At 51.6% G+C, this 26,373-nt stretch overlaps 1 protein-coding gene across 1 annotated transcript; it reads right to left on the bottom strand.

Moving 5' to 3' along the window:
• Positions 1-621: 621 nt before the first annotated feature.
• On the bottom strand, positions 622-25,894 carry Gtpbp1 (GTP binding protein 1). The gene is made up of 12 exons (XM_052748364.1): positions 25,681-25,894; positions 22,556-22,667; positions 15,640-15,820; positions 14,745-15,093; positions 9,974-10,097; positions 8,954-9,068; positions 6,497-6,641; positions 6,216-6,398; positions 5,329-5,464; positions 4,673-4,851; positions 3,135-3,335; positions 622-2,268 (listed from the first exon to the last, which is right to left on the bottom strand). Exons 1-12 carry the CDS (start codon positions 25,870-25,872, stop codon positions 2,176-2,178), a joined length of 2,010 nt encoding a protein of 669 aa, XP_052604324.1. The 5' UTR covers positions 25,873-25,894; the 3' UTR covers positions 622-2,175.
• Positions 25,895-26,373: the final 479 nt, after the last annotated feature.

Genomic DNA, 26,373 nt, shown 5'->3' with positions numbered 1-26,373 from the left:
ACCTCCCTGAGGGGCTGAGGCCAGAGTGGTAGTTATAGCTCCTGAACAGTTCTAGTGACCACTACTGCTTACAGGGGTACAGTTAGGATGCAATGAGGTCTACTGTGGCCCAGGCTGTAGGAAGTCACAGCCTCCTCTGTGCCACGTGCCACCATGCTGTAGTCCCGTTACTACAAAGGCACCAGCCTAAGCGAGCCAGAGCCACTAACAGGTGAACCTCCAGCTGGCTGGGAAAAGCTGTAGGGTGAGTAGGAACTAACCCACTGGAGACAGCCCTTCCCTTCCCTGAGCTTCAGTGTTGTCCACCTCGGAGGCGGCAGCAGTGACCGCCCAGCTGTGGAGTGAGCAAGGCCACCCACAGCAGCACCACACTGCGTTCAGCCTGTCCAGAACACCTGTCTCCCTCACACTCTCAACGAATCCACACAACCTGGAGGCGGGGGATCTGTGTGAGGAGGAAAGTGGGGTTCAAAGGTAGCTGGCGGAGCATTTGCACCTGCGGAAGCGGGGCTCCTGGAGGCCCCACTCCCCTGGGCTGCCAGGTGTCCAGGGCAGGCAGAACCAGTGTCCCGATGCAGCAAGCACCTCCCCCTGGAGGGCCGGGCAGGGAACATGACACTGTCAACTTAGAACAAACTTTTATTGTGAATGCTGGTCTGGTCAGTCCATGGCCACGGGGCAGTGGTAACTAGAAACTGCTGGAAGGAAGGGCAGGGCGGTAAGAGCGGTCAGGAGCAAAGGACAAGAGAGAGCTTGGGAGGGAGGTGGGGCTGAAGAGGGACCCAGCCAGCTGGGTGTGTCCTGGCTGAGAAGGAGCACCCCAGCCTGAGGTCAGGGTGCAGGGCTCGCCACCCTCCCCCAGCAGCAGTGCTTTTGATGGCCTAGAAGACTCTCTACTGCCACTGCCCTTACACACCCCAATGGGACATCTGGGCTCAGATCTTTCACTGCTGTGATGCCATGGCTGTAGCAGCTATGTTGGGGTGATGTGGGAAAGGAGGGTTTCTAGTCCTGGTTCAACTCAGAGAAGCATCTCCCCTCCCCCACCAAAAGGAGGTACTATAAAACCCGATTCAAAGAAGGCCCAGACCCAGTCTAGTACCCCACGCTCTGAGGTTCAGCCAGAGATCTAAGTGGAAACAGGAAGAGCCTCCAGCGGGTACAGAAGCCAGAGCAGCCAGGGCCAGCCAGGCAAGCCCAGGATTGTCTCCAAGGGTAAGCCCACCCAGTTCTTTGGATCCACTGCAAGGGTCAAGAATCAGGGTGGGCAGCCAGGCGGTGGTGGCGCATGCCTTTAATCCCAGCACTTGGGAGGCAGAGGCAGGCAGATCTCTGTGAGTTCGAGGTCAGCCTGGTCTACAGATTGAGTTCCAGGACAGCCAGGACTACACAGAGAAACCCTGTCTCAAAAAAAAAAAACAACAAAAAAGTCAGGATGGGCAATCCTATAATGCAGTCACCATGCCCTCTACAGATCACAGGTGCCACTGAAGAGCTTTTGGCATTACCTGCTTGGGAGCTTAGGAGGGAAAAGGAGAGATAGGGGAGGCCACCACTTTCCATTAAACTCCCCAAATCTTAGATTGGGGGATCCCTGCTCTGGCACAAGCTATTAAGCCAAAGAAGAGCTTCTAGCTAAGAGGGGCAACTGGCCAGGGAAGAGAGGTGCCTTGGGCTCCTGAGGTTCCCTAAAGGCTCTGAGGATCTCATTGAGACAGATACAGATGGATGGAAGGACAGGGGGCAGCTCTTGAAGGCTAGTGGTCAGCCAGGACTGAAACGGAGACTGACAGGGTCAGCTGCACTCCTGCACACACCCCCTACACACACACACACACACACACACACACGCACACGCACACGCACACGCACACGCACACGCACACACATACAAGACAGAGATATATAATAAAAAGAATAGAAATTAAGGGCCCAGATGTACGAAAGACGTGAGTAAGGGAGGAGGCAGGTGGGAGATGATGGTCAGTCCTCAGACATCTAGTCCATCCTCATCTTATAAATTATAATCGCCCCCTGGAAAATGGGGGTGTGGCAACAAGGATGCTCTGGCTGTGGGCTGGAGTGGGCGGGTGGCGGTCAAAGATGCTCTGCCCAGCTGGTGAGCAGTAGCCAGAGTGAGGATCCCATGGGTGGTCAAGTGGACCAGGGGAATATTCAGCAGCCGCTGGCAGGAGTCACACAGGCCCCCTGGGACTTCACCTTGTGGCGCTGGCCCCCTCGTCGCCGGCCCCCACTGCTGGGCTTGGGCTAAAAGGAAAGAAAGCAGGCACTTGAGAAACGGTGGTCCGCTAAAGCAGGGCCAGGCAGTGACCATGTAGTAGCCCTGACCTAGTCAGGAGTTTCCAAGGGGAAATGGAGTCTTCCTGGTCGTGTGGCTATGTGTGGTAATGGGGGGGGGGGGGGGGCCTGGTCAGAGAAGCACAAAGGGAACAGGAGTCCACATGCATCACTGCTCACTGGGAGAGGGGCTCAGAAACCACAGAACGGGGCGCACAAGGAGAGGGAAGAGGAGCGCATGGGGAGGAGGGAGAGTTAGCACTGGGACTGTGCGACAGTACCAGACTCAGAAGCCTGCTCCAACAAGACCAGAGAGGAGGCCACGGGACAGGCATAGGGCGAGGAGACTGGGCCTGTTGGGTCAGCAAGAACTGAGGAATAGGCAGGTGAGCCAAGTCTGACGCACAGGAGGGACAACGACCCAGCAAGGGTTCCTCATGCTGGGAGAGGTGCGGAAGGAGCTCCAAGGCAGTGTCTCTCAGGTGTGTTGGATCTCAGCCACACACAGCACTAGAACCCAAATATATCCATCCGTACTATCAAAGGGAAGCCTTGGCCGGGTGTGGTGGCTCAGGCCTGTGATCTCAGCACCAGAAAAGCTGAGGAAGACTGCCTTAGGTTCAAGGTTGGTCTAACCTACAGAGTCAATTTCAGGCCAGTCTGCCCTACAGAGTGAGATCCTGTCTTTAAAAAAAAAAATCAAAACAACAAAAAGGGGAACCTTGACATTTTTCTATTCTTTATTTCATTAAAACCAAATGCCAATGAGGACCAGTTCGATTCTCAGTCCCGCCCCTCCCACCAGCATGCTGGAGACTGTAAGAGGCCCTGCTTACCTGTGGCTGGAGACCACTGGATGTAGCAGCCTGTGCAGTCCCTAGAGAGGAAGCTTCATCTCCAGTTGGGGGCCCCCCAGCCGCTGGCATGCCAGATGGACCTCCTTCTTCTCGTTTGCTCAGGGGGCCCTTTTTTGTGGACTGCATTTTAATCTGCTGGGGCTTGGAGTTCATGGGGGAGTTGTTGGTTGTCTGGAGGAGCTGTGGAGGCCAAGTGGATAGCATGATGTGAGAGCTGCCTGCCCAGTTCTGAGCGAAGCAGATGGCAGAAAGGCCACCTCAGGAGGCAGAGCAAAGAGGCCTTCCCACTCCCACTGAGGCCAGGACTACCACAGCACTGGTGCAGACGTCTCACGTCCTGCCTCTCTGCCTAGGAAGGCTCCAGCCCTCTGAACTTCTGCCGCCCTACTCCCGCGCTAGGGGCTGGGCTGCCCAGCACTGCTTTGGACCATGCTTTAACTTCAGGCCCCTGAAGACACAAAAGAAATGCCCATCAGGAACCATAAAAGCTACCATCTAGGAGCAACTGACTCAGAATCTTCCTTGTGGCCCAAGTTCAATCTCAAACACAGCAGGAAAGAAGACTGGCTGGGTTCCACAGGACACCACAGTGGAACACCACCGTGGAACACCACAGTGGAACACCACCGTGGAACACCACAGTGGAACACCACCGTGGAACACCACAGTGGAACACCACCGTGGAACACCACAGTGGGTGCTGTAGCCTCTACCACACTGTCAAGAAGACAGGCCCGAGGGAAGCGTCTCAGGAAGAAAAGCCAGTCTGAGGTTCATTCCAGTCTCAGACATGGAAACCATGTCTTCCTCTATATAGGCAGGGGTCAAATCCTCTACCAAATGTCCTACCCAAAACTATGGAAGAGGTCTACAGCAGGCAAAAGGTGGTTCCAGGAAAAACAACTCAAGCACCATAGGACCTTCCAACCGTGTCCCCATGAAACCCGTGACTCACTCCAAATGGCTCTCCCATGCTGTGGGACCTTCCAACCGTGTCCCCATGAAACCCAGGACTCATTCCAAATGGCTCTCCCATGCTGTGGGACCTTCCAACCGTGTCCCCATGAAACCTAGGACTCACTCCAAATGGCTCTCCCATGCTGTGGGACCTTCCAACCGTGTCCCCATGAAACCCAGGACTCACTCCAAATGGCTCTCCCATGCTGTGGGAAGCCCTCAGGCATAGACCCAAGCAAGCCCCAGGACCCAGAGGTAGTGCCTCAGAGGTCTACAGACACCTTGTCCCCTATGGAGGAGCACCATACCCCAATGCCACCTTCTCTCCTTCAAGACAGCCTCCAAAGCCCAAGACAGGAGGGCCTAAGGACAACTCCTGGGGAAGCAAAGACATCACCAGAGCCATCTCCTGGTACTGGCTCAGCTCTGCCAGAGCAGGAACCATGCCTCTGTCCCAGAATGAAGATGACTCCTGGGTTCTCAAGAGGAGCTTGGCTCCTGGGTACTGGACTAGAGCATACTGAAGCTTCCTTGGGCAGGTAAGGCTTTGCCAATCATACCTTGGTGATGGTGCCAACAGCCTTGGTGCGACCTTCCCGGAACACCAGCCGCTGGTCTATGTGCAGGTACTCAGGGGTCTTGATGAAGCGGAAGTGGACAGTGGCCTTGTCTCCTGTGCGCAAACAGTCTTTATCCATGCTCAGAATGGTAGCTGTCTGCCGGATGCTCCCACAGTGTACTGGCAAGAGAACCAGAGTCAGGACAGGCATGACCTACCCTGTGGCCTCAGGCTAGAGCTGTTTCTCTAAGACGGGACAAGAACTCTGAGAACCAGATACCTCGGTGTAGCCTACTCTCAGATCTGATCCTGCCTCCTCCCCTCCCTCCCCTCCCTAGGCCTATGTGGCAGAGCCTGAGTGCCTCTGTGTGTACACATGCCTTCCCACAGGACTGTTTCTAGCACCTTGACGATCCCACCAGGCACACAGCTGAATAGATTTTGGCAGGTGGTCCCTGAGGACAGGTCTCGGTCTCAGAGCATCTGTAGGACTGAACAATTAGTGCTGCTCAGGGGCTGAGCTAAAGGAATGGCTTGGCTAACCAGGATAGAGAACTGCCCTGCCTGGAGTTGGAAGCCTTGGGCTTAGATTGCGGAGCTCCTTTGAGAGGACGCTAGTACACAAGCTCTGAGGCTGGCAGGACCTTGGACACCTACCCATGGCTTGGTAACGTGGACTAATTGTGGTGGGATGGTGGAGGACAAGAATCTCAGCCTCAAATTCCCAGGAGGCTTGGGGATTCAGGCGTGGGGAAACCATCACCATGCCTTTCCGGATGGATGAGCGCTTTATCTGAAAGGAAAAAGGAGAACACAGAGCTCAAGGACCATGGTTTCCTTCAGTTTACCCAGCCTGGTCCTAGAGATCAAGCTGTCTCTCCAGGAGTGGAACCACTGCAACAGCCCCACCTCTCACTACCATCTAATGCAGACAGTACAAGGCAGCCTTGGTGCTGTGTAGCAAGCTCAACACGGCTGCCAGGAGGCAGGAGAGACTGCCCAGAAACTCAGCTTTCCAGCTGCAGCCCTGACAGAGCCAGGAGGCAGGAGAGACTGCCCAGAAACTCAGCTTTCCAGCTGCAGCCCTGACAGAGCCAGGAGCACAGGTAGGCAAGCCAGTGTTCAGGTGGAAGAAACCAGAGCAAACTTCACCACTGGGGAAGACAAACCAGATCCCACTTGTCCTGGTCATTCTGGCTTACAGGAAGGTAGGTAACTCCAGAGCTAGTGCTCACCCCCAGCCCCAGGACATGGAAGAGTATGGGGCACAGATCCCATCCATCCTAAGCTTAAGAGGGCGGTACTGTGCACAGGAGGGACACTCCTATCCGACTGTACTGTGACAGTGACTACTGCTCAGGCCACAAAGGCAGGAGCCGAGCTCAGGAGACAAACAGTCCCGGATGAGCCCTGGCTTGGAAAGGTTACTAGGCTGTGACCTCAGTCTCCTCCTCCATGAGAAAAGGGTCAGTAACCTTGCAATGCAGCCACAGAACTGGACTTAAGAGAATTCAAGGAGAGTTTCTAGAACTATCCTCACTCACCTTCTTCAGGGCAAAGGAGGCTGTCTGGCCCCCCCTCACCTCCTTGACAGGCATGCGCTTGCGATGGATGGACTTGACAGCGATGGACAGGAAGTTACCCAAGGGGTCTGGGCCCAGCAGCAGTGTGTCATTCAGCTTGATCAGGCCCCTCAGCGTGGTCCCAGACACCACTGTCCCCACACCCTGCCAAGAAGAAGACCCCAGCCTGTTAAGCTTATTCCCATCACAGACTCCTTCACTGAGGACAGAGCAGGAAGTGCCTGCCACCCGGAGGCACTTACAGGGACAGAATAGGTGTCATCTATCTGGAACTCGGCAGGTTCTTCCTCCCTGTAGCTGGTGCGGGGGGACAGGAGGTTGAGGAACATCTTGAGCAGATCAAGGTTCTCGCCTGTGACATTGGAGATCTGGAATATCGGGCACATCCTAAATGGAGGAGAAGACGTAAGGAAGGGAGGCCTGGGGCAGCCACCCAGTCCCTCTGTCTTATCTTGACATCAGGAACTGCATATTCCCGAGTACCCCCACAGGCTAGGGACTCCAGGGAACTGGAGCAGGGCTGGACCCCTGAAATGGAGCCCCTTGTGGACAACTGGTGGTACTGAAGACACCACCAGGCTAGAAACACAGGACAAATGCCGGGCTGCTCTGGAGCACAGAGAAGTCGGGGACAGGTAGCTCCCAACAAGGCCCTGGCTCCGGGCATATGAAGGAAAGGAACAGTTATCAAAAGATGACCTTGGGCCGGGCGGCGGCAGTGGCGCACGCCTTTAATCCCAGCACTCGGGAGGCAGAGGCAGGCGGATCGCTGTGAGTTTGAGGCCAGCCTGGGCTACCAAGTGAGTCCCAGGAAAGGTGCAAAGCTACACAGAGAAACCCTGTCTCAAAAAACCAAAAAAAAAAAAAAAAAAAAAAAAAAAAAAAGATGACCTTGGACCAATGAGCTAAAGAGCCTTGCACTGTGCTCAGGTCAGCATCTAGAATCTAGATGCATTAACATCTGGAGGAAGAGTCTGGTAGAATGAACCTCCAATAAACATGTATGCAATGAAAAGACTCATTGGCTAACAACAAACTGACCTGTGATTAGGGGGCTTTTGAGAAATAGTATAAGTCAGTGAGTGATAACAAGATAGCGTTCCACAGACTGTGCACAGGCTGGCGCCTTTTACGCTCATGACTTCCATTCCAGCAACCAACCGCCCTCTCTGGGGGAGTGAAGATTAATCCTGGTCGCCAGCTTGAGTGGATGAGAATCAACTAAGAGGCTCTTCTGGGAAGCAGCAATTGAGTAAGGAAGCCCCTCCCCCAAGGAGGGCAGGGTTGTATTTGTGGAGAATGCTGGGAGGCCCCTTGTAACGTCTGGTGATGTCAGTTTCTCTATGAGTGGTCAGTTCAGAGCACTGGGCCCAGATACAAAGAAGTCCAAGAAAGAAGGCTGGGCATGGTGGTGCATGCCTTTAATTCTAGCACCCTGGAGGCAAAGGCAGGCACATCTCTCTCTCTGAGTTTGAGGCTAGCCTGGTCTACAAAATGAGCTCCAAGACAGTCAGGGCTATGTAGTGTAGAGAGACCTTGTCAAAAAACAAACAACAACACAAAATAAACATAAACGGGGGTGGGGTGGGGTGGGGGGTGGGTGAGGAGCCCCGCTGCCGTGGCCGCCTGCCTTCGCTCCTCGTGGACCAGTGCGCCTACTGTTATCGCTGCCTTTCCCGCCTGCCTTCGCTCCTCGTGGACCAGTGCGCCTACTGTTACCGCTGCCGTGGCCGCCTGCCTTCGCTCCTCATGGACCAGTGCGCCTACTGTTAGTTATCACTGCCGTGGCCGCCTGCCTTCGCTCCTCGTGGACCAGTGCGCCTACTGTTACCGCTGCCGTGGCCGCCTGCCTTCGCTCCTCGTGGACCAGTGCGCCTACTGTTAGTTATCACTGCCGTGGCCGCCTGCCTTCGCTCCTCGTGGACCAGTGCGCCTACTGTTACCGCTGCCGTGGCCGCCTGCCTTCGCTCCTCATGGACCAGTGCGCCTACTGTTAGTTATCACTGCCGTGGCCGCCTGCCTTCGCTCCTCGTGGACCAGTGCGCCTACTGTTACCGCTGCCGTGGCCGCCTGCCTTCGCTCCTCGTGGACCAGTGCGCCTACTGTTATCGCTGCCGTGGCCGCCTGCCTCAACTGACATCACAGCCCAGTTTCTTTGGCCTTGCAACATGGACTAAAGACCAGCAGCTCTCCAGGTATCCTTGAGGACTTCAGCTCCAGACTGGAACTAACGAGGCATCCAGCCTTGCGGATGAAGCAGCTATGGAGTTCTCAGCCTCTCCATCAAGCAGACAGCCACTGTTGGACTATTCCGCCTGTATTGTGTAAGCCAATCTAATATACCCCGTGTGGTACATATTCAGTCCATTGGTTTTGTGCTTCTAGAGAACCCTGGCTAATCCAGGAAGTTAATAGCATCCCCATTTCCCAGGTAAGGATGTGATGTCCCATCTGGGATTCCAAGGTCAGAGAGATCAGTAACTCAGAAGAGGAGCTGCCCGATATAGGCTCTGAACAACACTGCTGACCTAAGAGACTCATGCAAAGACAGAACCTTCTATTTCCTCCAACCACGTCCATGAGACCTCATGCTTGACTACTGGCTGTTTCAGGCCTATGGCTCGCTGTGGCCCTGCTGGCAAGGGCGCCTGCTTAGAAGCCGTGCTTCCCCACCCTTTAGCCTTGCCCCCGTTCGTTACCTCTCAGAGCTGAAGTTGGAGGCTGTGACAATCACATCGTCTTTGCTCTGCACCAAGACAGGGATCTTCCGGCAACCTGGTGACTTCAGCAGGCGCTGTAGCAGCTTCAGGGTTTCTTAAAGGGTGAAATGGAACAGAATTAGGGGACACAGGCTTCTCTCTGGCCAGACTTCCAGGGTAAGACGGGTGCACTCAATACTGATGCAAGCAGGAGACAGACAGACAGACGGACCAGTGTTAAATGCCACAATGCCTGGAGAAGCAAAAAGGAAGATCAAAGCTGGGTGGGTACATGCTGCTAGTGTACAGAGAGCACAGATGGGCCTCTTTTCTAAGGCCACGAGTCCGGACAGACAGACAAGTGCCTTGGGTTACAGATCTGCAGGGGCCCTTCTTTTTTTTTTTTTTTTTTTTTTTTTTTTTTTTAAAGATTTATTTTATTTATTATGTATACAGCATGTATGACTGCAGGCCAGAAGAGGGCACCAGATCTCATGACAGATGGTTGTGAGCCACCATGTGGTTGCTGGGAATTGAACTCAGGACCTCTGGAAGAGCAGCAGGTGCTCTCAACCTCTGAGCCATCTCTCCAGGCAGGGGCCCTTCTTACGAGACCTCCTAACGGGGCAGTGCTGTTCAACTTGCAGCACCAGAGGTGCAGAGGCCTAGTCCTAAGGCCTGGGGGGAAGCTGTGGTGGCTAAAGACCAGAAGACCCTCTGCCCAACTCCTCCATACACATCTGCTTCAACGGTACAGCCCAATGCCTGCTGAGGAGGACACTGGGGGGAAAATGGCAGACTAGGGACTTCATAGATCCTGCTTGGAACCAGGAAGGAAAAAGAACAGAGGGAAATTCTAGATTTCTCCTAATCAAGAGCTACACAGGAGAGGAAGAAGTAGAAGACTCGGCTGATGGAAACTGAGGCCAAGGTCTAGTACAGACAAGGATGTAGGAGGTGCTGGGCTGAGGCTCGGAGCAGACAACCCCAGAGGCTGATGCAGCTGGAGGCTTCACTTACCTTGAAGGATGTTGGCAGGACACATGTCAATCTTGGTGACAACCACAAAGACAGGTACATTGAGTGCCAATGCCAATCCCAAGTGCTCCTTGGTCATCCCCACGATGCCAGCATTACTGCCCACCTGCGCCAACAGAAAGGAACTGTCAGGACAAGGAAGACAGAGATTGCTGCTTGGTGGGCGGGGACTCCAGCCTGCTGGTGAAAGCTGGGCTGGGTCAAGTTCATTTAACCAAGCTCTGGTGATGAGGACTTACACCTGAAAAGCAGGCCGCGGCAACAATGCCTGCAACCCCAGCTACTGCAACCCCAGCTACTCAGAAGCCTGAGCCATGAGGCCTGCCTGGGTTACAGAGAACTTTTAGAAACAGCCTGGAAAATTCAGTGACACCCTGTATGAAAAAAAAGTAAACAAGGGCTGGGGGTGCAACTTAAGAGACAGACTTTGCCCAGCATCACCAGACCTGAGGTTCAGTTCTCAGTACTGCAAAAAATAGACCCAACAAACAAAAACTCAGTTCAAACCAACAACAAAAAAACAAAGGAGTCTTGTAAACAATAAGGACAATTCAGAGAGTCTGGGATGCACAACCATCTATATTCCCCAAAGTGTGATCAGTTTAATATCCTTGGTCTTCAGTAAACACACCTTTAAAACAGGGCTAAACACTTCTACTTTAGAGGGTCACTGCTGTAGAATATTATTTTCAGGTGTGTTACTTTTGTTTATGTTGCATTTGTTCAACTCTGTGAAGCTGTGTTACTGTGCCTGTTTAAAACACCTGATGGGCTAATAAAGAGCTGAGCGGCCAATAGCGAGACAGGAGAAAGGATAGGCGGGGCTGGCAGGCAGAGAGGATAAATAGGAGGAGAAATCTGGGAGAAAAAGAAGAAGGAAGGGGAGAGGAAGGAGGAGGATGCTGGAGGCCAGCCACCATGGAGTAAGAGAAGGAAGAGAGCCTAGAGGCAAAAGGTAAACCGGATAATTTAAGGAAAGCTGGCAAGAAACAAGCCAAGGTAAGGCTGGGTGTTTATGATTAAGAATAAGCCTCCGTGTGTGATTTGTTTGGAAACTAGGTGACAGGCCCCCCAAAAAAGTAAAAAAAAAAAAACAAGCAACAGGTCACCTTACGTTTGACATCAGACTGGACACTTGCTGTATGAGCACATAGTATCTCTGGGGCTGGAGAGATGGCTCAGGGGTTAAGGCATTGGCTGCTCTTCCAGAGGACCCAGGTTCAGTTCCCAGTAACTACACAGTGGCTCACAACTGTCCAAAACTCCAGTTCCAAGGGGTCCTATGCCCTTTTGGCCCAAGGATACTACATACAGTACAAATACGTACATGCAGGAAAAATGCTCATAAATAGAAAATAAAAAACATTTTTAAAAGTATCTCTGGCAGGAATACAAGAAACTGAAGACAGTGACTGCCTCTGGAAACAAAAGAAGGGGAACTTTTTACTACATGCTCTCAGTTGTCTTTTTAAAAAATATATTTGCCGGGCAGTGGTGGCGCACGCCTTTAATCCCAGCACTCGGTAGGCAGAGCCAGGCGGATCTCTGTGGGATCAAGGCCAGCCTGGTCTACAGAGCAAGATCCAGGACAGGCACCAAAACTACACAGAGAAACCCTGTCTCAGGGGAAAAAAAATTATATTTTCACGATGGGTGTGGTAGCACATGCCTTTGATCCCTTGGGAGACAGAGGCAAGTGGATCTTCATGAGTTTGAAGCCAACCTGGTCTACACAAGTTTCAGCAAGGGCTACATAGTGAGACCGTCTCAAGACAAACAAACAAAAAAAACCAAAACAGTTTATTGTGTGTATGTATGTGTGTATGGCGAGGGAGTCACGCCATGGTGTGTTTGGAGACTGGGACAACCTGTGGAAGCTGGCTTTTCCAGATCCAATTCAGGTGGTCAGGCGTGGCAGCACCCACTGGCACTCTTCACTGCCTTTTATTTCTGTACCATGCAAGTGAATGCCGACCACAGTAAAACGAAGAGAAGCCGCCATCCTGCGCCTGTGTGGCACTCTGAACACGCTGGGACATCTTCACTGCTGTAGTTCTCACTGCTGGCAGCACGCAGGGGACTCTTCAGCCCCGCTGCTGCCCCTGCTGCCTGTCCCAGTTTATCTCCGGTCCTCCAGCTACTTCTTTCCACTCCCTTTCAATACAAATGGGACACACTTCGTTGTTTCCACACTGAGCCTGAGAATGATCTATTGGTTTCTATATGTTACTTTTTCTCCCCTTGGAAAATTCATCACTGTGGAACATTAACAAGATATTCATTGTTCTTGTTATTTATTTACTTAAAAAGGAAAAAGAAGCCAGACAGTGGGGCGCACACCTTTAATCCCAGCACTTGGGAGGCAGAGGCAGGTGGATCTCTGAGTTCGAGGCCAGCCTGGTCTACAGAGCAAGTTCTAGGACAGCCAGGGTTACACAGAGAGACCTTGTCCCAAAAAAAAACAAAAAGGAGAAAGACAAAGACAGGGTACTAGTATGTAACTCAGGAGACCCTCTTACCTCCCCCCCCCAACGGGTGGGATTCAAGTTCTTTTTCTGCTGTCTAAGAAGTCTAATAAATGGATGATGGCCTAAAGTCAGACAGGAAAATTTTGTTTGGGATGAAGATTATCCCATCATTGTCCTTACTCACTACAGTTCAGTTAGACATGCTTTTTAATTGTATGAAGAACTGGAGTCTCTAAAGGCATGATAAGGAGGACATGCATTAGGCTGTGATACAACAGGAGCATGTCTCTCCAGGAGATGCTAACTAGCTAGTGTGGTTCATACACACTGTGTACACACACTGACACATACTGGACCTCAGAAGTGGTACAATTATTACACAGGTCAGTCGATTACAACACAAACAGAAAAAAAAGTGCTTATGTTGTTGGTTTCCAAACCCTTCATGTTTAAAAAAATACATTCAGGGTAGAATTTTTTTTAATTATTATTATTAGAGGCTGGAGAGATGGTTTAGCAGTTAAAGAGCACTGGCTGCTCTTCCAGAGGACCCAGGTTCAATTCCCAGCACCCACGTGGCAGCTCACAACTGTCTGTAATTCCAGACTCTGGGGAATCTGACACCTTCTGTTATGGAATATGTTTAATTATGTAAAGATATAACGCATTTGTTTAATTATGTGAAGGTGTGTTGCTGTTTCACCTTGCCTGCCTAAGGCACCTGACTGGTCTAATAAAAAGCTGAACAGCCAATAGCTACACAGTAGAGGGACAGGCAAGGTTGGCAGACAGAATAAATAGGAATCGAGGAGAAAGAGAGGGAGACTCAGGGGCCAGATAGACAGACACAGAGAAGGACATACATAAGGAAAGAAAGGTAAAAAGCCCCGAGATAAAATGTAGATGAAGAGAAACTGGTTAAATTAAGTAATAAGCGCTAGTGGAACAAGCATAAGGCCAAGCATTCATAACTGATAATAAGTCTTTGTGTCATGATTTGGGAGCTGGTTGGTGGTCCAAGAAAGCCCACTACAACTCTCTTCTGACCTCTGTGAGTACTGGGCACACATGTGGTGCACAGACATATATGCAGACAAAACATAGACACATAAAATGAAACAAAGATTAAATTTTAAAAATTCTTCTTAGTGTGCGCACATCTAACGGTCAGAAGACAAGCAGATGGAGTCCGTTTTCTCCTACCTTTAGGTGGGTGCTGGGGATGAAACTCGGGTCACCAGGCTTGCTGGGCAAGCACCTTTACCCACTAGCCATCTTTCTCACCCTCCAAACCCTTCTGAAATGGCCACAGGCCCAGGGGCCCCTGTGGACTTCCACAGAGATGCCTTCTGGTATGGCAGCTTTCCTCAGTCAAGAGGAGTGACAGCCCTTTGCAAGGTTCAAACTGAGAGCAACCGCTGCCCAAGCAGCGCAGGCAGAGGGATGGGCATCCCTACAGCACACGCTGCGCCCTCCTCTCCAGTTTGAGAGGTTGGCCTGAGAACCTGTTTGTGGGGCAACTTGAGCATGTTTTGTAGGAACAGATGCCTGTGTTTACCACACTTATTAGCACAGGCAGCTGAAGAACCAGGAGGGTGGAGGGGCTTTGGAAGGACTTGAAAACTCACTGCACATGTGCGCATCCTCTTCCTCCCCCCTCTCCCCTTGAATCTATACATAAAGTACAGGAAGCTCAGAACATACATGCACACACATGAGCAAAGCTGAGTCCTCCGCCCCTCTCCTTTTCAGTGATGTTACATGAGGAGCTGCTTGAACATGCTCTCTGGGAGCCCCAGGACCAGGAAGGCCTACTTCCCACTGTGCGAGCCACCAGGTAAGCACAGGGCCAGGCCCATATTAGCTTCCCCAAAAGGGCTGTACAATGGCTGCCGTATCTCCCTCCCAGGCACTGAAGACACTACCTGAGGCCCTGCTGACTGCTGCCCTTGGCTCCAGATGTGAGGTGCTCTTCTCCTTTCCTCCCCAGGCTGATCTCGAGGGTGCCACCTGGGGCCACTCTCTCAAAGTACCCTGAGGTGCTAGAGAAAACATTCCTGATCCGCAAGTGATACCTTGCTTTATACCAGGGGGTCCCCTCCCTGATCTAAATGCAGGAGAAAGGTCAAGGTTCACCTGTGGACAAGACCACAGAGCTAGGGCTGAGCTCCCCAAGATCCCAAACTTGCCATCCTTACCCCACCCAGAAGGACCCAGGCTCAGAATGATGCCGAACCTTTGCAGAGCATCCCCAGGTCCCCTGCTGAGGGAAATGTCACACTTACCATGAGCATGCAGAAGTCAGGCAAATGGCCAGTCATGCCAAAAACAGTGGTCTTAAGGTACTTCTCGTGGCCAGCCAGGTCAATGAAAGTAATCACCTTAGTGGACTTTTCACAGATCTTTGTCCATTCGAGGCTGCCACCGTGGCTGTCCGGCTTGTTCACTACATTGCCTTCACTGTCAAAGCCCAGAATGTCATTGCCCACGCTGCTGGTTCGACCAGATTCAATCTCATGTTTGTGACGGAAGAGTTTCTGGCGGGCAAAGCCACGGCCATTGTCCAGCTCTCCGTGTGTTAGGACTCCCAGGAGCGTGCTTTTGCCAGCATCCACGTTGCCCACCACTGCCACCCTATGGACACGAAGCAGTGTGAGAACGAGTCCTGAAGAGACTACTCCACCAGAGACTGGGTCCCCGCCTGAGGTTCACCCCAGCAACCTGACTCAGGATGTCCTATTCCTAGATGAGCAGAGTGGGTGTTCCTGGAGCTGTACCCAGGGAGCACAAAGTCAGGAGTCCTGGCTCCTTCAATGCCTACAACCCTAATCCCACTGCTGGGAAGACCCCCGAAGTTATAAAAGCCACAAAGTATCTCCCTAGCTCCCGGTTTCTAGCCTCCCAAGCTGATGGTAAAGTGAGCACAAGCACAGGGTTGCCACAGAATGCATGGCTGGTCTTCTCTCCCATGTCCCAGATGGAGTCCCGAGGGACGGAACTCGGACAAAGAGCAGCACTGTGAAGACCACGAGTCCCCATACTCTATCCTAGGAAGGAGGAGGGGAAGGCAGGGAGAGGGAGCACTGACACCCCAAGTAGCACAGGCTCCATCACATTCTCCGTGAGCCCCCCAAAAAGTCATGCAGCAGGACCCCTGCAAGTGTTCTATGGCCTCCTCACCTGACCTCCAGGAAGTCATTGTCTCCAACTCGTTTCCTGACTAAGTAATCACGCACACGGCCACCAGCTTCTTGACGCTCGCGCAATAAGATGACATCAGCCTCTATCTGTTCCGCCATGCTCTTCACTGTGGCGTAGGAGGCCTCCATGTCAGCTTCACTCAGTCCGTACTCAGTCCCATCTGGTGACAAGAGCCCAGACATCAGCAGGAAAGGGGGCCTGACCAACCAGCCTGCAGTAAGCCTGCCAGTCAACTCTATCTAAACAGACTCCCCCCGGCACTGCAGAAAAACACAGTGCCACAGCTTCCCCTCCCAGCAGGGCACTGGGTAGTTCATTCACGAGTCATCGAGATTCTCCTTGAACTTATGCCAAGCTTCATACTGGGTGCTGGGAATATAAGTGCCCTCAGTGAGCTCACGGCCCCAAGGGAGAGACACAAGAAATTAATTAATGTCAACAGGATTTGAGCACTACTCTGTAGAGCTGAAGGAAGAGGATGCAAAGCACAGCCCAGGGATGGGGAGGGCAGCTTTGGGGGTGCTGACCCCAAACTTCCGAAGTTGAGAAAAGACATCACAGCAGAGAAGTAAAGCCGAAAGCATGGCAGACAGTGACCAGGCAGGGACAGGAAGAGAGAAGATGCTCTGTGGGGGGGAGCCTGATGGCGTCAGGAACAGCGGGAAGTGGAAGTTGGTATGACACCAGACAAAAGCAAATGTTCTGCACTAAGGCCGGGGTCAGGACAATACCATGGGCAGAGCGAGGTAGGCTGGAAGACCTAGGCAGTAAGCAAGAGCCCAGCAAGGGAGAAACTCCAATGCCCTAGGCAAGCAAGGAGGGCAGGAAGAGGGAGATGGGTGGGTGGGTGGGGGTGGTCCAGGTTATCTTAAAGACAGTTTGTAACTAGGATAGCTCAGGTACCATATCCAGTCAACGCCTGAAAAAAGAATTTGAGCCCAGCCGGGTGGTGGTGGCACACGCTTTTAATCCCAGCACTTGGGCGGCAGAGGCTGGTGGATCTCTGAGTTCAAGGCCAGCCTGGTCTACAGAATGAGTTCCAGGACAGGTTCCAAAGCTACACAGAGAAACCCCGTCTTGGAAAAAAAAGAGAATTTGAGCCCAGGCTGTGGAGGTGGGCAGGAAAAGGCTGAGGAACTAGCTTCCTAGAGTCTAAGAACAGCAATGCACCAGGTGCTTCTGTGTGACGTGGGTCCAGGGCCCACCACTCCCTCAGCCCCCTCAGCCCCTCCTAAGCACACCCTGTAGCACCTCTTCCTTTTCACCACCCAGAATCCTGGCCAGGCCAGGCCAGGCCTGTTCCTCCTCCAGTTCCCTAAAGCAAGCTCGCCACCTTTAAGAAGGAAAACTACCCGCTCTCATTGTCTCTGCTCACCTGAGCTACCAACCGTCTCCTCAATTCCTCTGAACACCAAGGAACTGAGGTTAGCCAACCCTTGCGGACACTCATCCCCAGTACTCTGAGCTGACCACTCCTAGAGGACCTGCCACTGCCAAACATCACCAGTGGCCCCCATCATTCTAACCAGCTACAACCCTGCCCATCCAGCTAGAGTTCTCCCCTGCTCGCATCCTCTGAATGCCAGCCTCTGCCAGTCCACCCCAAAGGCCCCCTTCTTCCTCCAAACCTTCCCCTTAGCTATCGTTCTACAGCCTCAACGGCCACTGTCAGGACTTGAATGACATTCTTATCTAGCACTGGCCACCTTGCCAAGCTCCACTTGGAATCCAGTGGCCTAGATGAAAACTCCGAGAAGCCTGATATTCAGACTCGCCCCTTCACCCTGTAAACAGTGGCCCACAAATGCTCAGCACCAATAAAGCACTGGACACTTCCTGTAGCCCTACGGAGCAGGCAGTGCTATTGCCTTTTAACAGTGGAGTAACCGACGTGACAATTCCAGCACTGGAAAGGATGAGGCAGAAGGATCATAAGTGTGAGGTTCCCCTCAAAAAAGAGGGAAGAGGGGATGGAAGAGCAAGGTAAACAGAAACCAGATACTTCCAAACTGGGGGGCTGCAGAGGGCTACAGTGTAAACTGGAGTCTCCTGACTCCAAACTAGCTGCTTTTCCTTCCTTCCTGTCCCTCTCTGTCTGCTTGTTCCTTCTCTTGCTGTCCCATTCTAATAAAGACAATACTTTGCTTCTGGTCACCTAAGCATAACCCTGTCATCAGCCCAGTCCTGCTGATTCCAGTTCTTTTTTTCTTTTTTTCTTTTTTTTTTTTTTTTTTTGGTTTTTCGAGACAGGGTTTCTCTGTAGCTTTGGAGCCTGATCTGGATCTCGCTCTGTAGATCAGGCTGGCCTCAAACTCACAGAGATCCACTTGCCTCTGCCTCCTGAGCGCTGGGACTATAGGCGTGCACCACCACTGCCCGGCCTGATTCCAGTTCTTTATGGTGTTCTTTTGCTGCCTGACTCGGGGTCTCAGTGAATCTAGTCTATGTGTCTTGACTCTACACCACCCGCCACAGCCCATCTAGCACGTTCCCTACAAATTTAAGATCCCAAGGAAACCATAGTTCTAACATTGCCACTTTCACACCAAGATCTCTGAATGATCTTCCAGAACCAACAGTACTCCCTTCTGCTCCAACTCCTTTAGGTCACTGCCCCACCCCCCTCTGTCATTCCACACTCCTCATTCCTACACTCCAGTCAGCTCTATGCCAGTGCAAGTGACCCATGAGCTCCTCCCCCCGGGATCCCACAGTCCTAGCTCTAACCTCATTTCTCACCCCAGCCAATCAACACATCTCCTCTTGGCAAGATCCTACAGGTTCTGCTCAGAGGCCCCGCAAACACCTGCCTTCCTTACAGCATCCGCCATGCCCTGTCCTTGTGCACATGCTCCTGACTACATAGAACATCTTGAGGATGGGGACTGTATCTTAACCATTCTGCGGGGAATAGCTTTCCTACCTGAAGTCCTCAACTGTTTGGAAAATGTCAGACAACTGAACCAAGGGAGAGCAGCTCGGCACAGGGTAGAAGGTTCTAAATGAACCGCTGAATGAGCTCTGGTCCCTTCTGAGTTGGGGAAGGCTGTCATCCTCACCAGACAATCTACCTCCCTTGCTGGTTTTCAATAGGGGCCAGCACCAATGTCACCTTGAGCACCAGAACTCTCAGGTGGTCACATTACCCCTGTCTAACATGTACCACTTTCATCATATTAGAAGTAGACAAGAGCCAAGGAGAAAAGCCAGAGTCCAGTTACTACAGGCCACAGCAGCCCTCATCAGATTTCTGCCCTGCCAGGTGGCTTACCTTTCCCACAAGTATTCCTCTACTCAAGGTGCTAGGCTAGCTTCCCAGGCTTTGGGGACATAAGTCTCAACTCTTTGGCATGACATTCAAGGACCATAAAAGGATCCTGCCTACCTGTCCAGACCCTCCTGACCCCACATTCTCCTCTCCTCACTAGAGTCCATCTGGCCCTCCAAATGTGCATCTCCAGTGCCTCCATGCCTCTGTGCATGTGGTTTCCTCTGTCCACTCGCCACTGCTCACAGAGGAGGAGCTCCTCTGTGTGGCTGTTCCTGACTCCTACAAATACAAACCCTGCTGTGCCATCTGTCACTCCGCTGATCACGAGGGTTGATTAGGCTGAGCTGGCTGGCTAGGCAGGTATTCCCTCCCTCCCTCAATGCTCCAGCTGTGTCTTTCCAGAAGTTGTGCTGCTCAGTTGAAGATGATGACCTTCCTTGGCAGAGAACCATTCTCCAGTGATGGGTATATGAAGCAACTGTGTTCCCCTGCTGGAACCTCCAAATGAGCACTCAAGACACAGCTTAGTATTTCAGAAACTGTCGAGGTTCTTTTTGCAAAGCAGTCCCATAATAAACCAACTACAAACCTCGGACCCTGAAAAACTGCCACTGCTAATGCTAACACTTCGGTGCCAAGTGCACTCATTCCTTGGGCACTCATGTAACTCACTCAGACACCATGGGATGGTTTGTTAGAACTCATATTTTCTTACTGTTGACTTATTCTGAAAGATTTCATTTATTTATTTTTAGTTTTTCAGGACAAGGTTTCTGTGTGTAGTCTTGGCTGTCCTGAAACTCACTCTGTAGACCAGGCTTGCCTTGAATTCAGGGATCAACGTGCCTCAGCTGGATCAAAGGTGTGAACCACCACTGCCCGGCTGAAAGATCTTATTTTTAATTGTGTGTGTGTGTGTGTGTGTGGGAATGTGCACCTGAGTGCAGATGTCCAAAGAGGCCAGAATAGGGTGTCAGATCCCCAGGAGCTGGAGTTGTAGATGGCTGTGAGCCTCCTAACATGCATAAGCACCAAACCCAGTTCCTCTGGAGAGCAGTACATACCTCCAGGCCAATATTACCTGCATCTTAAGACAAGGAAACAAATCGGCAGGTAAACCCAGACCTTCCAGGCTCCAGACCCCAAATTACTAGACACTCACTGACTTGCTTCCTAAAGCATCAACCTTAAATGAAAAGCACACAGGTATAGAACAGTCCTCCTGGACTATGTACAAGGTTTCAATGTATTTATTCATGTAACATTTCTCCGAGGGCTGGGCAGTGGTGGCGCAGGCCTTTAATCCCAGCACTCGGGAGGCAGAGCCAGGCGGATCTCTGTGAGTTCGAGGCCAGCCTAGTCTACAGAACTAGTTTCAGGATAGCTAAGGCTGTCACACAGAGAAGCCCTGTCTCAAAACAACAACAAAAACTCATTTCTCTGAAGAAGGTCTCCTTGTCACCATGCTACAGTGGAAGGGCCTGGTGGAGGGATGAAACACCAAGACACAGAAGAAGCTGGAGATGAAGCTGGCCTTTGGGGGCCTTGCAATGGATTCAGTGCTGTCTGATGTTCAACTTGTTTAACCAGTTCCGACCTCTCTCTGCCTCCAAAATATCCAGCAGACGGAGTCACCAGGATGATGCGTGGCTAATGCTGGGGTGTGTGGGAGATGGGCAAATGAGTATACATCTTACCTTCCAAAGGAGAGTTAATTAGTTGTTGGGATATGGTACAATTCAGACTGCATTAAAGGAGGTGAGAAAAGAAGAGTCTGAGTCTTTGGAGAAGGCGAAGACAGGAGGATCAAGAATTCAAGGCCAGCCTGGATTACAAAGCAAGACCCTATTAAAATACATAAATACATAAATAAGAGTCCGGATTTTTAAAGACTACCCCTTGTCAAAACTGACCTTTATGTGGTTTCCTACAAAGTAGGAAGTGACCTATGAGTGGTTTATCATCTTAAGGCAGAACGGAGACATACTTGACAAGCTCGCACAAGGAATCAATGAGTTATCACCGAGCAGATGGCCTTTTCTGAGCCCACTGCCTAGCAGCCCTTGGCAATGCTGACAGACTCCCTCCCTTCCTTGACAGGTGACCTCTTAGTCTGTCTCTCTGACCGTGTCTTCTATAAGGTGAGCGGCGCCACAGCTGAGGGGTAGCAGGAGTGGGAAGGACAAGACAGACAGGAGAGCAGTTTCAAAGGCGGGCACGGCGGGATTTAGAGACCAAGTCGTTGTCCCTGGTTGTCATCTGGAGGCATTTTTAAACGCTGTTTTCTCTGAGATTATTTGTATATGTGCCATCTTTCCTCCTTGGGGGCCAGGACCAGCTCTATTCTGTTTTGTTTGGCGTTCCATCGCTGGTGACAGAGTGCAGGGCCTTGCACACAGAAAGTGAGCATTCCACTGCTAAGCTACAAGCCCAGCCCAGGGAACCAAATTTTAAGTATCCAAAAGAGCTTTGAAAAATATCAAGATTTAGAAGATCCATAACCGATGTGTCAAATAGTTGAACAATTTTTTTCCAGAACTCAGGATTCAGTCAGGCCTTGCATAAGTCAGGCAATGAAGCACTGCTCCTGAGCTATACCTCCGGCCTTTTTTATATTTTTTATCTTGAGACAGTGTTTTAGGATGGCTTGGAGTTGGCCATCCTCCTGCCTCAGGCTCCTGATTGCTAGGATCACAGGCCTTGGTAGAAGCTCCTGTGAGAGCTCCTTAACTCAGACTCAGACTATTATGTGCCTTTCCACAAGTCTACTAAGAAAAGAAAACTGCCCCTAATGATGCACACAGGCCCAGCCAGGGCTTCTTGCAAGTGATCCTCAATAATTTCAGCAAAGATAGTATTGTCATGAAGATGAAGGTAGTAAGTAGGTTATGGCATTAAGGGTGTAAACAAGGGATGACTGGAAGGTGAGGGTGGGGGGTCGTGGACAAAACCAATTCCATGATCTCATAGGGGACTCTGAAACAGGGTCTGCCTTTCTCTAAAACTGGAGGCTCCATTATGATGAGTAAGTAGGTTGCAGGACAAGAACCAGAATGGTCACATGACTCCGAGCCTGGCAAGATACAGTGGGAGCCAGGAAGGACTTCTGTTATCACAACTATCCAGACTGAGTGGTTAGTGTGGTCTGGGCCAAAGCACCTCAGTGAAAGAGAGGATTCTGAGTGTCTTTCCTTGGTGGCTTTAAGAAGAACCACAGAGATTCTCAGCTAAGTAGGAAACAGAAAGCAACGGGATCCATCAACAGGGCCGGAGGGGAAGACCTAGGGTTACTCAAAGCTGGGTTAATTCTAGACCTAGCTAGGACTTGCTTGCCCACCTTAGACAAGAAGTTTCCTTGCCTAAAGCTTCAATTCCCTGAATGTAAAGGAGGAGTCCTGAGGTGGAGAGGAAACATCTGTAAGGGCCCCGGACAAGGAACCTTGACCCCAACCTTGTCCTGACCACTAAGGTAGGAGCTGATATTCAGTTGCATGTCTCCTCTCCAGACAGTCCTGCAGGTACTACACTGTGGCTGCATGGGAGACACATGAGTCAAAAAGGCAGTGGTGGGGAAATGTGCTCTAAATAATTGTTGAAAATAAAGGAAAGGAAAACTATGCTCACCTGATCCCTGCCCAATGACATATATGGTCTCTCCGCATCCCTCGTCCATCCTCTCCCACATCTGCCGAAGTAGGCTGTCATACTGCTCTGATGTAGGGCTCACTAGAACCAGCTAGAAGAGAAACCAACAGCCTTAGAACCACACTCACTAGAGAGTTCCACAGCCCAAGCTGATCAACAGCCTGACCAAAGACCCTGACCAAACCCCAGAGCACTCTAATGGAACACAGCTGTGCAGCTCTCCACCCCCCCCCACGCTTTCTGCCTCTCCTGAAACAGCCTTATACAACCCAGATGATATACTAAATGAATTATGTCTGCAGGAGAAGCGGTGTGCACAGCCAGCCTCCAGCTCACAAGAGGGCTAGGTCCCAAACAAGAGAGAAGACAGTCTGACGCGGCGAGAGAGCCAGCCGAGCAGTGCCGCTCTGTACCTCCTCACCATCTTCTGCCTACAGTGTGCACCAGGGAGTTCAAGGGCAGACTGCTTCCTTACAGCCATGCCCTCCACCCACAGGCCAGTGCTCCCATAATAACCAAAGAATTCTGCTCTACCTTGTCTAAGCTGTCTTGATTACTACACTGAAAACTGCCTGCAAAAGGCTTTCTTTGTCAACAAAACCTACCGCCACTAAGGTTAGTATTATTTTACCATGGGCTGTGTAAATCCTGTCAATAACAAAGTATCAACCACTTATTTGGGGAGGTCATTGCTATCAGGCATGCCAGGTTTCATTCTCTAGCCACTCCTATGTGACCTTGGACAAAGAACTTAACCTCTCTGAACCTCAATTTTCTAGTCTATAGAATAACATAAAGCATTTGGGCTGGCTCATGTCTGTGATACCAGCACTGGGGTAGCTGAGGCAAGGAAACTGCTGAGTTTGAAGCCAGCCTGGGCTATAGAATGAGATCCTGTCTCAAAACAAAACAAAATAAAACAAAAACAAAAGCATCTAGGCCAGGCTCAACTAACACTCAGTACAAACTTATCTTTACTCAGACATTTCTACAAAACTGCATGAATCTCGCCACCACTGATCGTTGTTTTTCTTGCTGGAAGCTCTCCGAGCCTTAGCTCCCCACATTTTTTAGTAATAGTGAGGCATAAACATCTAGACTACTCTTTCCAGGGCTTATATCTATTCAATCCACCCCTTCTCTCCTCCACATGGTCAGCTTTTCTTTTACACACACACACACACACACACACACACACACACACACACACACACACACACACAGTCTCTCTCTCTTTCTCTCTTAATTTCAAAGTCCTGAGGATTTCCCCAGCACTCTGATGAAGTTCCTTACTCATGGCAATTAAATAAAATAGTCAAAAAGGCACCACCCTCTCACTCTGTCCCAATTTCCCACTGTGTTTCCAGGTTTCTTCAGCTCCCTGACCATGGACCAACATCCTGCCAGTCCACTGCTAACATGCCCATTTAACTCATCAGAGCGTCTAGTCATAACCCGGATGCCACCAGGGTTACACTGTGTCCTACATTCTGGATGGAGGTTTCCCTGAGCTTGGCCACCCTCATTATGGTATTAGAGGAACTAGACAGGACCACCATGACAAAAAGAAGCTAACTGACTTCCAAGTGCCCAGCAGAGACTAGAAGGAGAAAGTACAACTGGGACTCACTTCCTTAGGTTTCAGGAAAAGGTTCTTTCCAGTTTAGAGCTAAGTTTTATGTAGTTGTGCCACCATGAGATGTTACAAACATTTTCAAAGCTCCATAAAATCTCCCATCAAAGTAGTAATCAGACCAGACCCTGCTTAGCTTCTGAGATCGGACGAGATCAAGCTTGTTCAGCATAGTATGGCCACGGACATCAAAGCGCCATAAAATCTCTATTGTAATTATCCTACAAAGGGCAGGGAGTGAGGTTGTTCTATCTTTCATCAGCTGCTTTTTAATCCTCATAGGGAATTATCATCTATCTAGTCCAAATACTTACTGAGTCTCTGATATGGATCTGGTACTATAATGGGTGTCTTAACATACACTTCTAATTTTTGCAACGCATCCATAGTTTCTTGATGGAATAGCTGGGGAATTGAGAAGTTAAGAAACTTTCCCAAGGTCACAGAACCTCTTTAATGGCAAGAGTTGGAAGGGAAACCCGGTCCTCCCTGTCTCTCCAAGTGGTCATTAGTTTCTTCAGTGACGTTAAACACTTTCTAAACACCAGCTACATCTTATACTTACATTTCTATTTTTCACAATGCCAAGTAGATGGTGAGACCTTAATTTCTGCCTACTTTCTCAACAACTCAGAAGCACTATTTAAAACCCCTTCCTTACTCCATGCATACAAGAGATGGCTCCACTCCTAGGTGGCAAGACTGTGGGTCATGCCCATTGTCTGTCTTTCTATTCTTTAAATTATATGACATGGCGGGGGGAGCGTGCCACGGCGTCCGTGTGGACATCGGAGGGCAACCTGTGGGAGTCAGTTCTCTAAGTCCAGGGGACCAAATTGAGGTCCTCAAACTTAAGAGGCAAGCGCCTTTCCCAGATGAGCCATCTCGTTAGCCCCATCTTTGTATTCTGTTTGGGTGGACACGGAAAGTGGACACTCCTCGGACATCATTCTCGCCGCCTGAGCAACTACTTTCTGTTTCCTTTCCAGAGCCCAGGAAGAGAAGCGGCTGCCACCCTGCATCCCCTCAGAATAGGCGACCTGTCTTCGAGAGCATCCCGCCCCCGCTGCCCAAGCCACCTTGACCCTCGGTCGTCCCGGACGCTCGAGGAAGAGGAAGACCCTGTGTCTCGGGGACCCCCCTCCTGGGGAGGACGGGCTGGCCCACACAGGGACAGGGATGCAGGGCGCGCGGCCGGTGTTGGGAGCCCCATTCCACGTGGCGGAGCCAAGGGGGCAGCCCGCGATCGAGGCGGGAGCGGAGAGCGCGGGAGGCCGGGTGGAAAGCTGCCGGGTGCGGAGCGTGGGCCCGGGCCCCGCACGTCCCGGAGCGCGGCAGGTGGGCGGGCTGCGTCCTTCCCGCGTCCCAGTGAGCCGCGCCAACTGGACCGCCGGCTGCCCGCCGTCGCCTCGGAGACCGTCCGGCCCGCTCGGGTGCCCCGGGCCCCGCCGCCGCCGCCTCCCGGGCCTACCTTGCTGGTGAGGTCCAGCTCCGGCTCGCCGTTGAGCGCCTCGCCGTCCTCGCTGCAGTCCGAGTCGAAGCCGCCGTGGAGTCGTGCCGCAGCCGCCGCGGCCCGGGCCGCCCCCGGAGAGCTGGGCTCGGGGGCGAACATCGAGGCCGGCACCGGCGACTCCACCGGGGAGCGACTCCGCTCCGCCGCCATCTTTAAGAACTTAGGCTAATTCGCCGCCGGCCGCCCGCCCTCCCTCCCTGGCTCATTTAACTAATTTATGCTCGGCCCCGCCCCTCCTGGTCGGAATAATTTATGCGCGGCTTCTCCCGCCTCCCGAGGGTGACACGTATCTCTAGCGGGGACACAAGCGACCCGGCCTCTCAGCCACCAATCGCGGCAGCGCTCTTAAGTACCTTAATGAATAATTAATGAGGCCCAAACCCCAACAACAACTGTCGGAGACGTCGGGGGCCGTGGTCCCACCTCGGGAGGGGCCAACACGGAGAGCACGCTACCTGCCTGGAGCCTTCTCGCCAACCGGAGCAAAGCAGAGGTTTGACTGACTTGACAGCGATCCAATGAAAAGAGACATCAGTGCTTTTTTTTTTTTTTCTTCCCCGTACCGCCCCCTCATTTTCCAGAGGTGGGGCCAGCTTCCAAATCACACCGCAAAACAGTCCCGCCTTGAGCCTCAGGCTGATGGACGCGAGC

The sequence above is a fragment of the Peromyscus californicus genome, unplaced genomic scaffold, assembly GCF_007827085.1.
Source record: "Peromyscus californicus insignis strain IS unplaced genomic scaffold, ASM782708v3 Scaffold_20__1_contigs__length_68692818, whole genome shotgun sequence".
Lineage (NCBI taxonomy): Eukaryota > Metazoa > Chordata > Mammalia > Rodentia > Cricetidae > Peromyscus > Peromyscus californicus.
Note: the sequence above shows the minus strand (reverse complement) of the source record. Positions and strands in the feature narration are given on the sequence as shown.

Bases quoted from the DNA above. Each gene is read 5' to 3' on its own strand.
- Gtpbp1 (XM_052748364.1), bottom strand. From the start codon at position 25,872: ATGGCGGCGGAGCGGAGTCGCTCCCCGGTGGAGTCGCCGGTGCCGGCC. The intron at 6,399-6,496 runs GTAAGTGCCTCC...TCTTCTTGGCAG, and splicing joins ATGACACCTATTCTGTCCCT to GGTGTGGGGACAGTGGTGTC. The intron at 2,269-3,134 runs GTAAGCAGGGCC...CTTTCCTTTTAG, and splicing joins CCAGTGGTCTCCAGCCACAG to CCCAAGCCCAGCAGTGGGGG.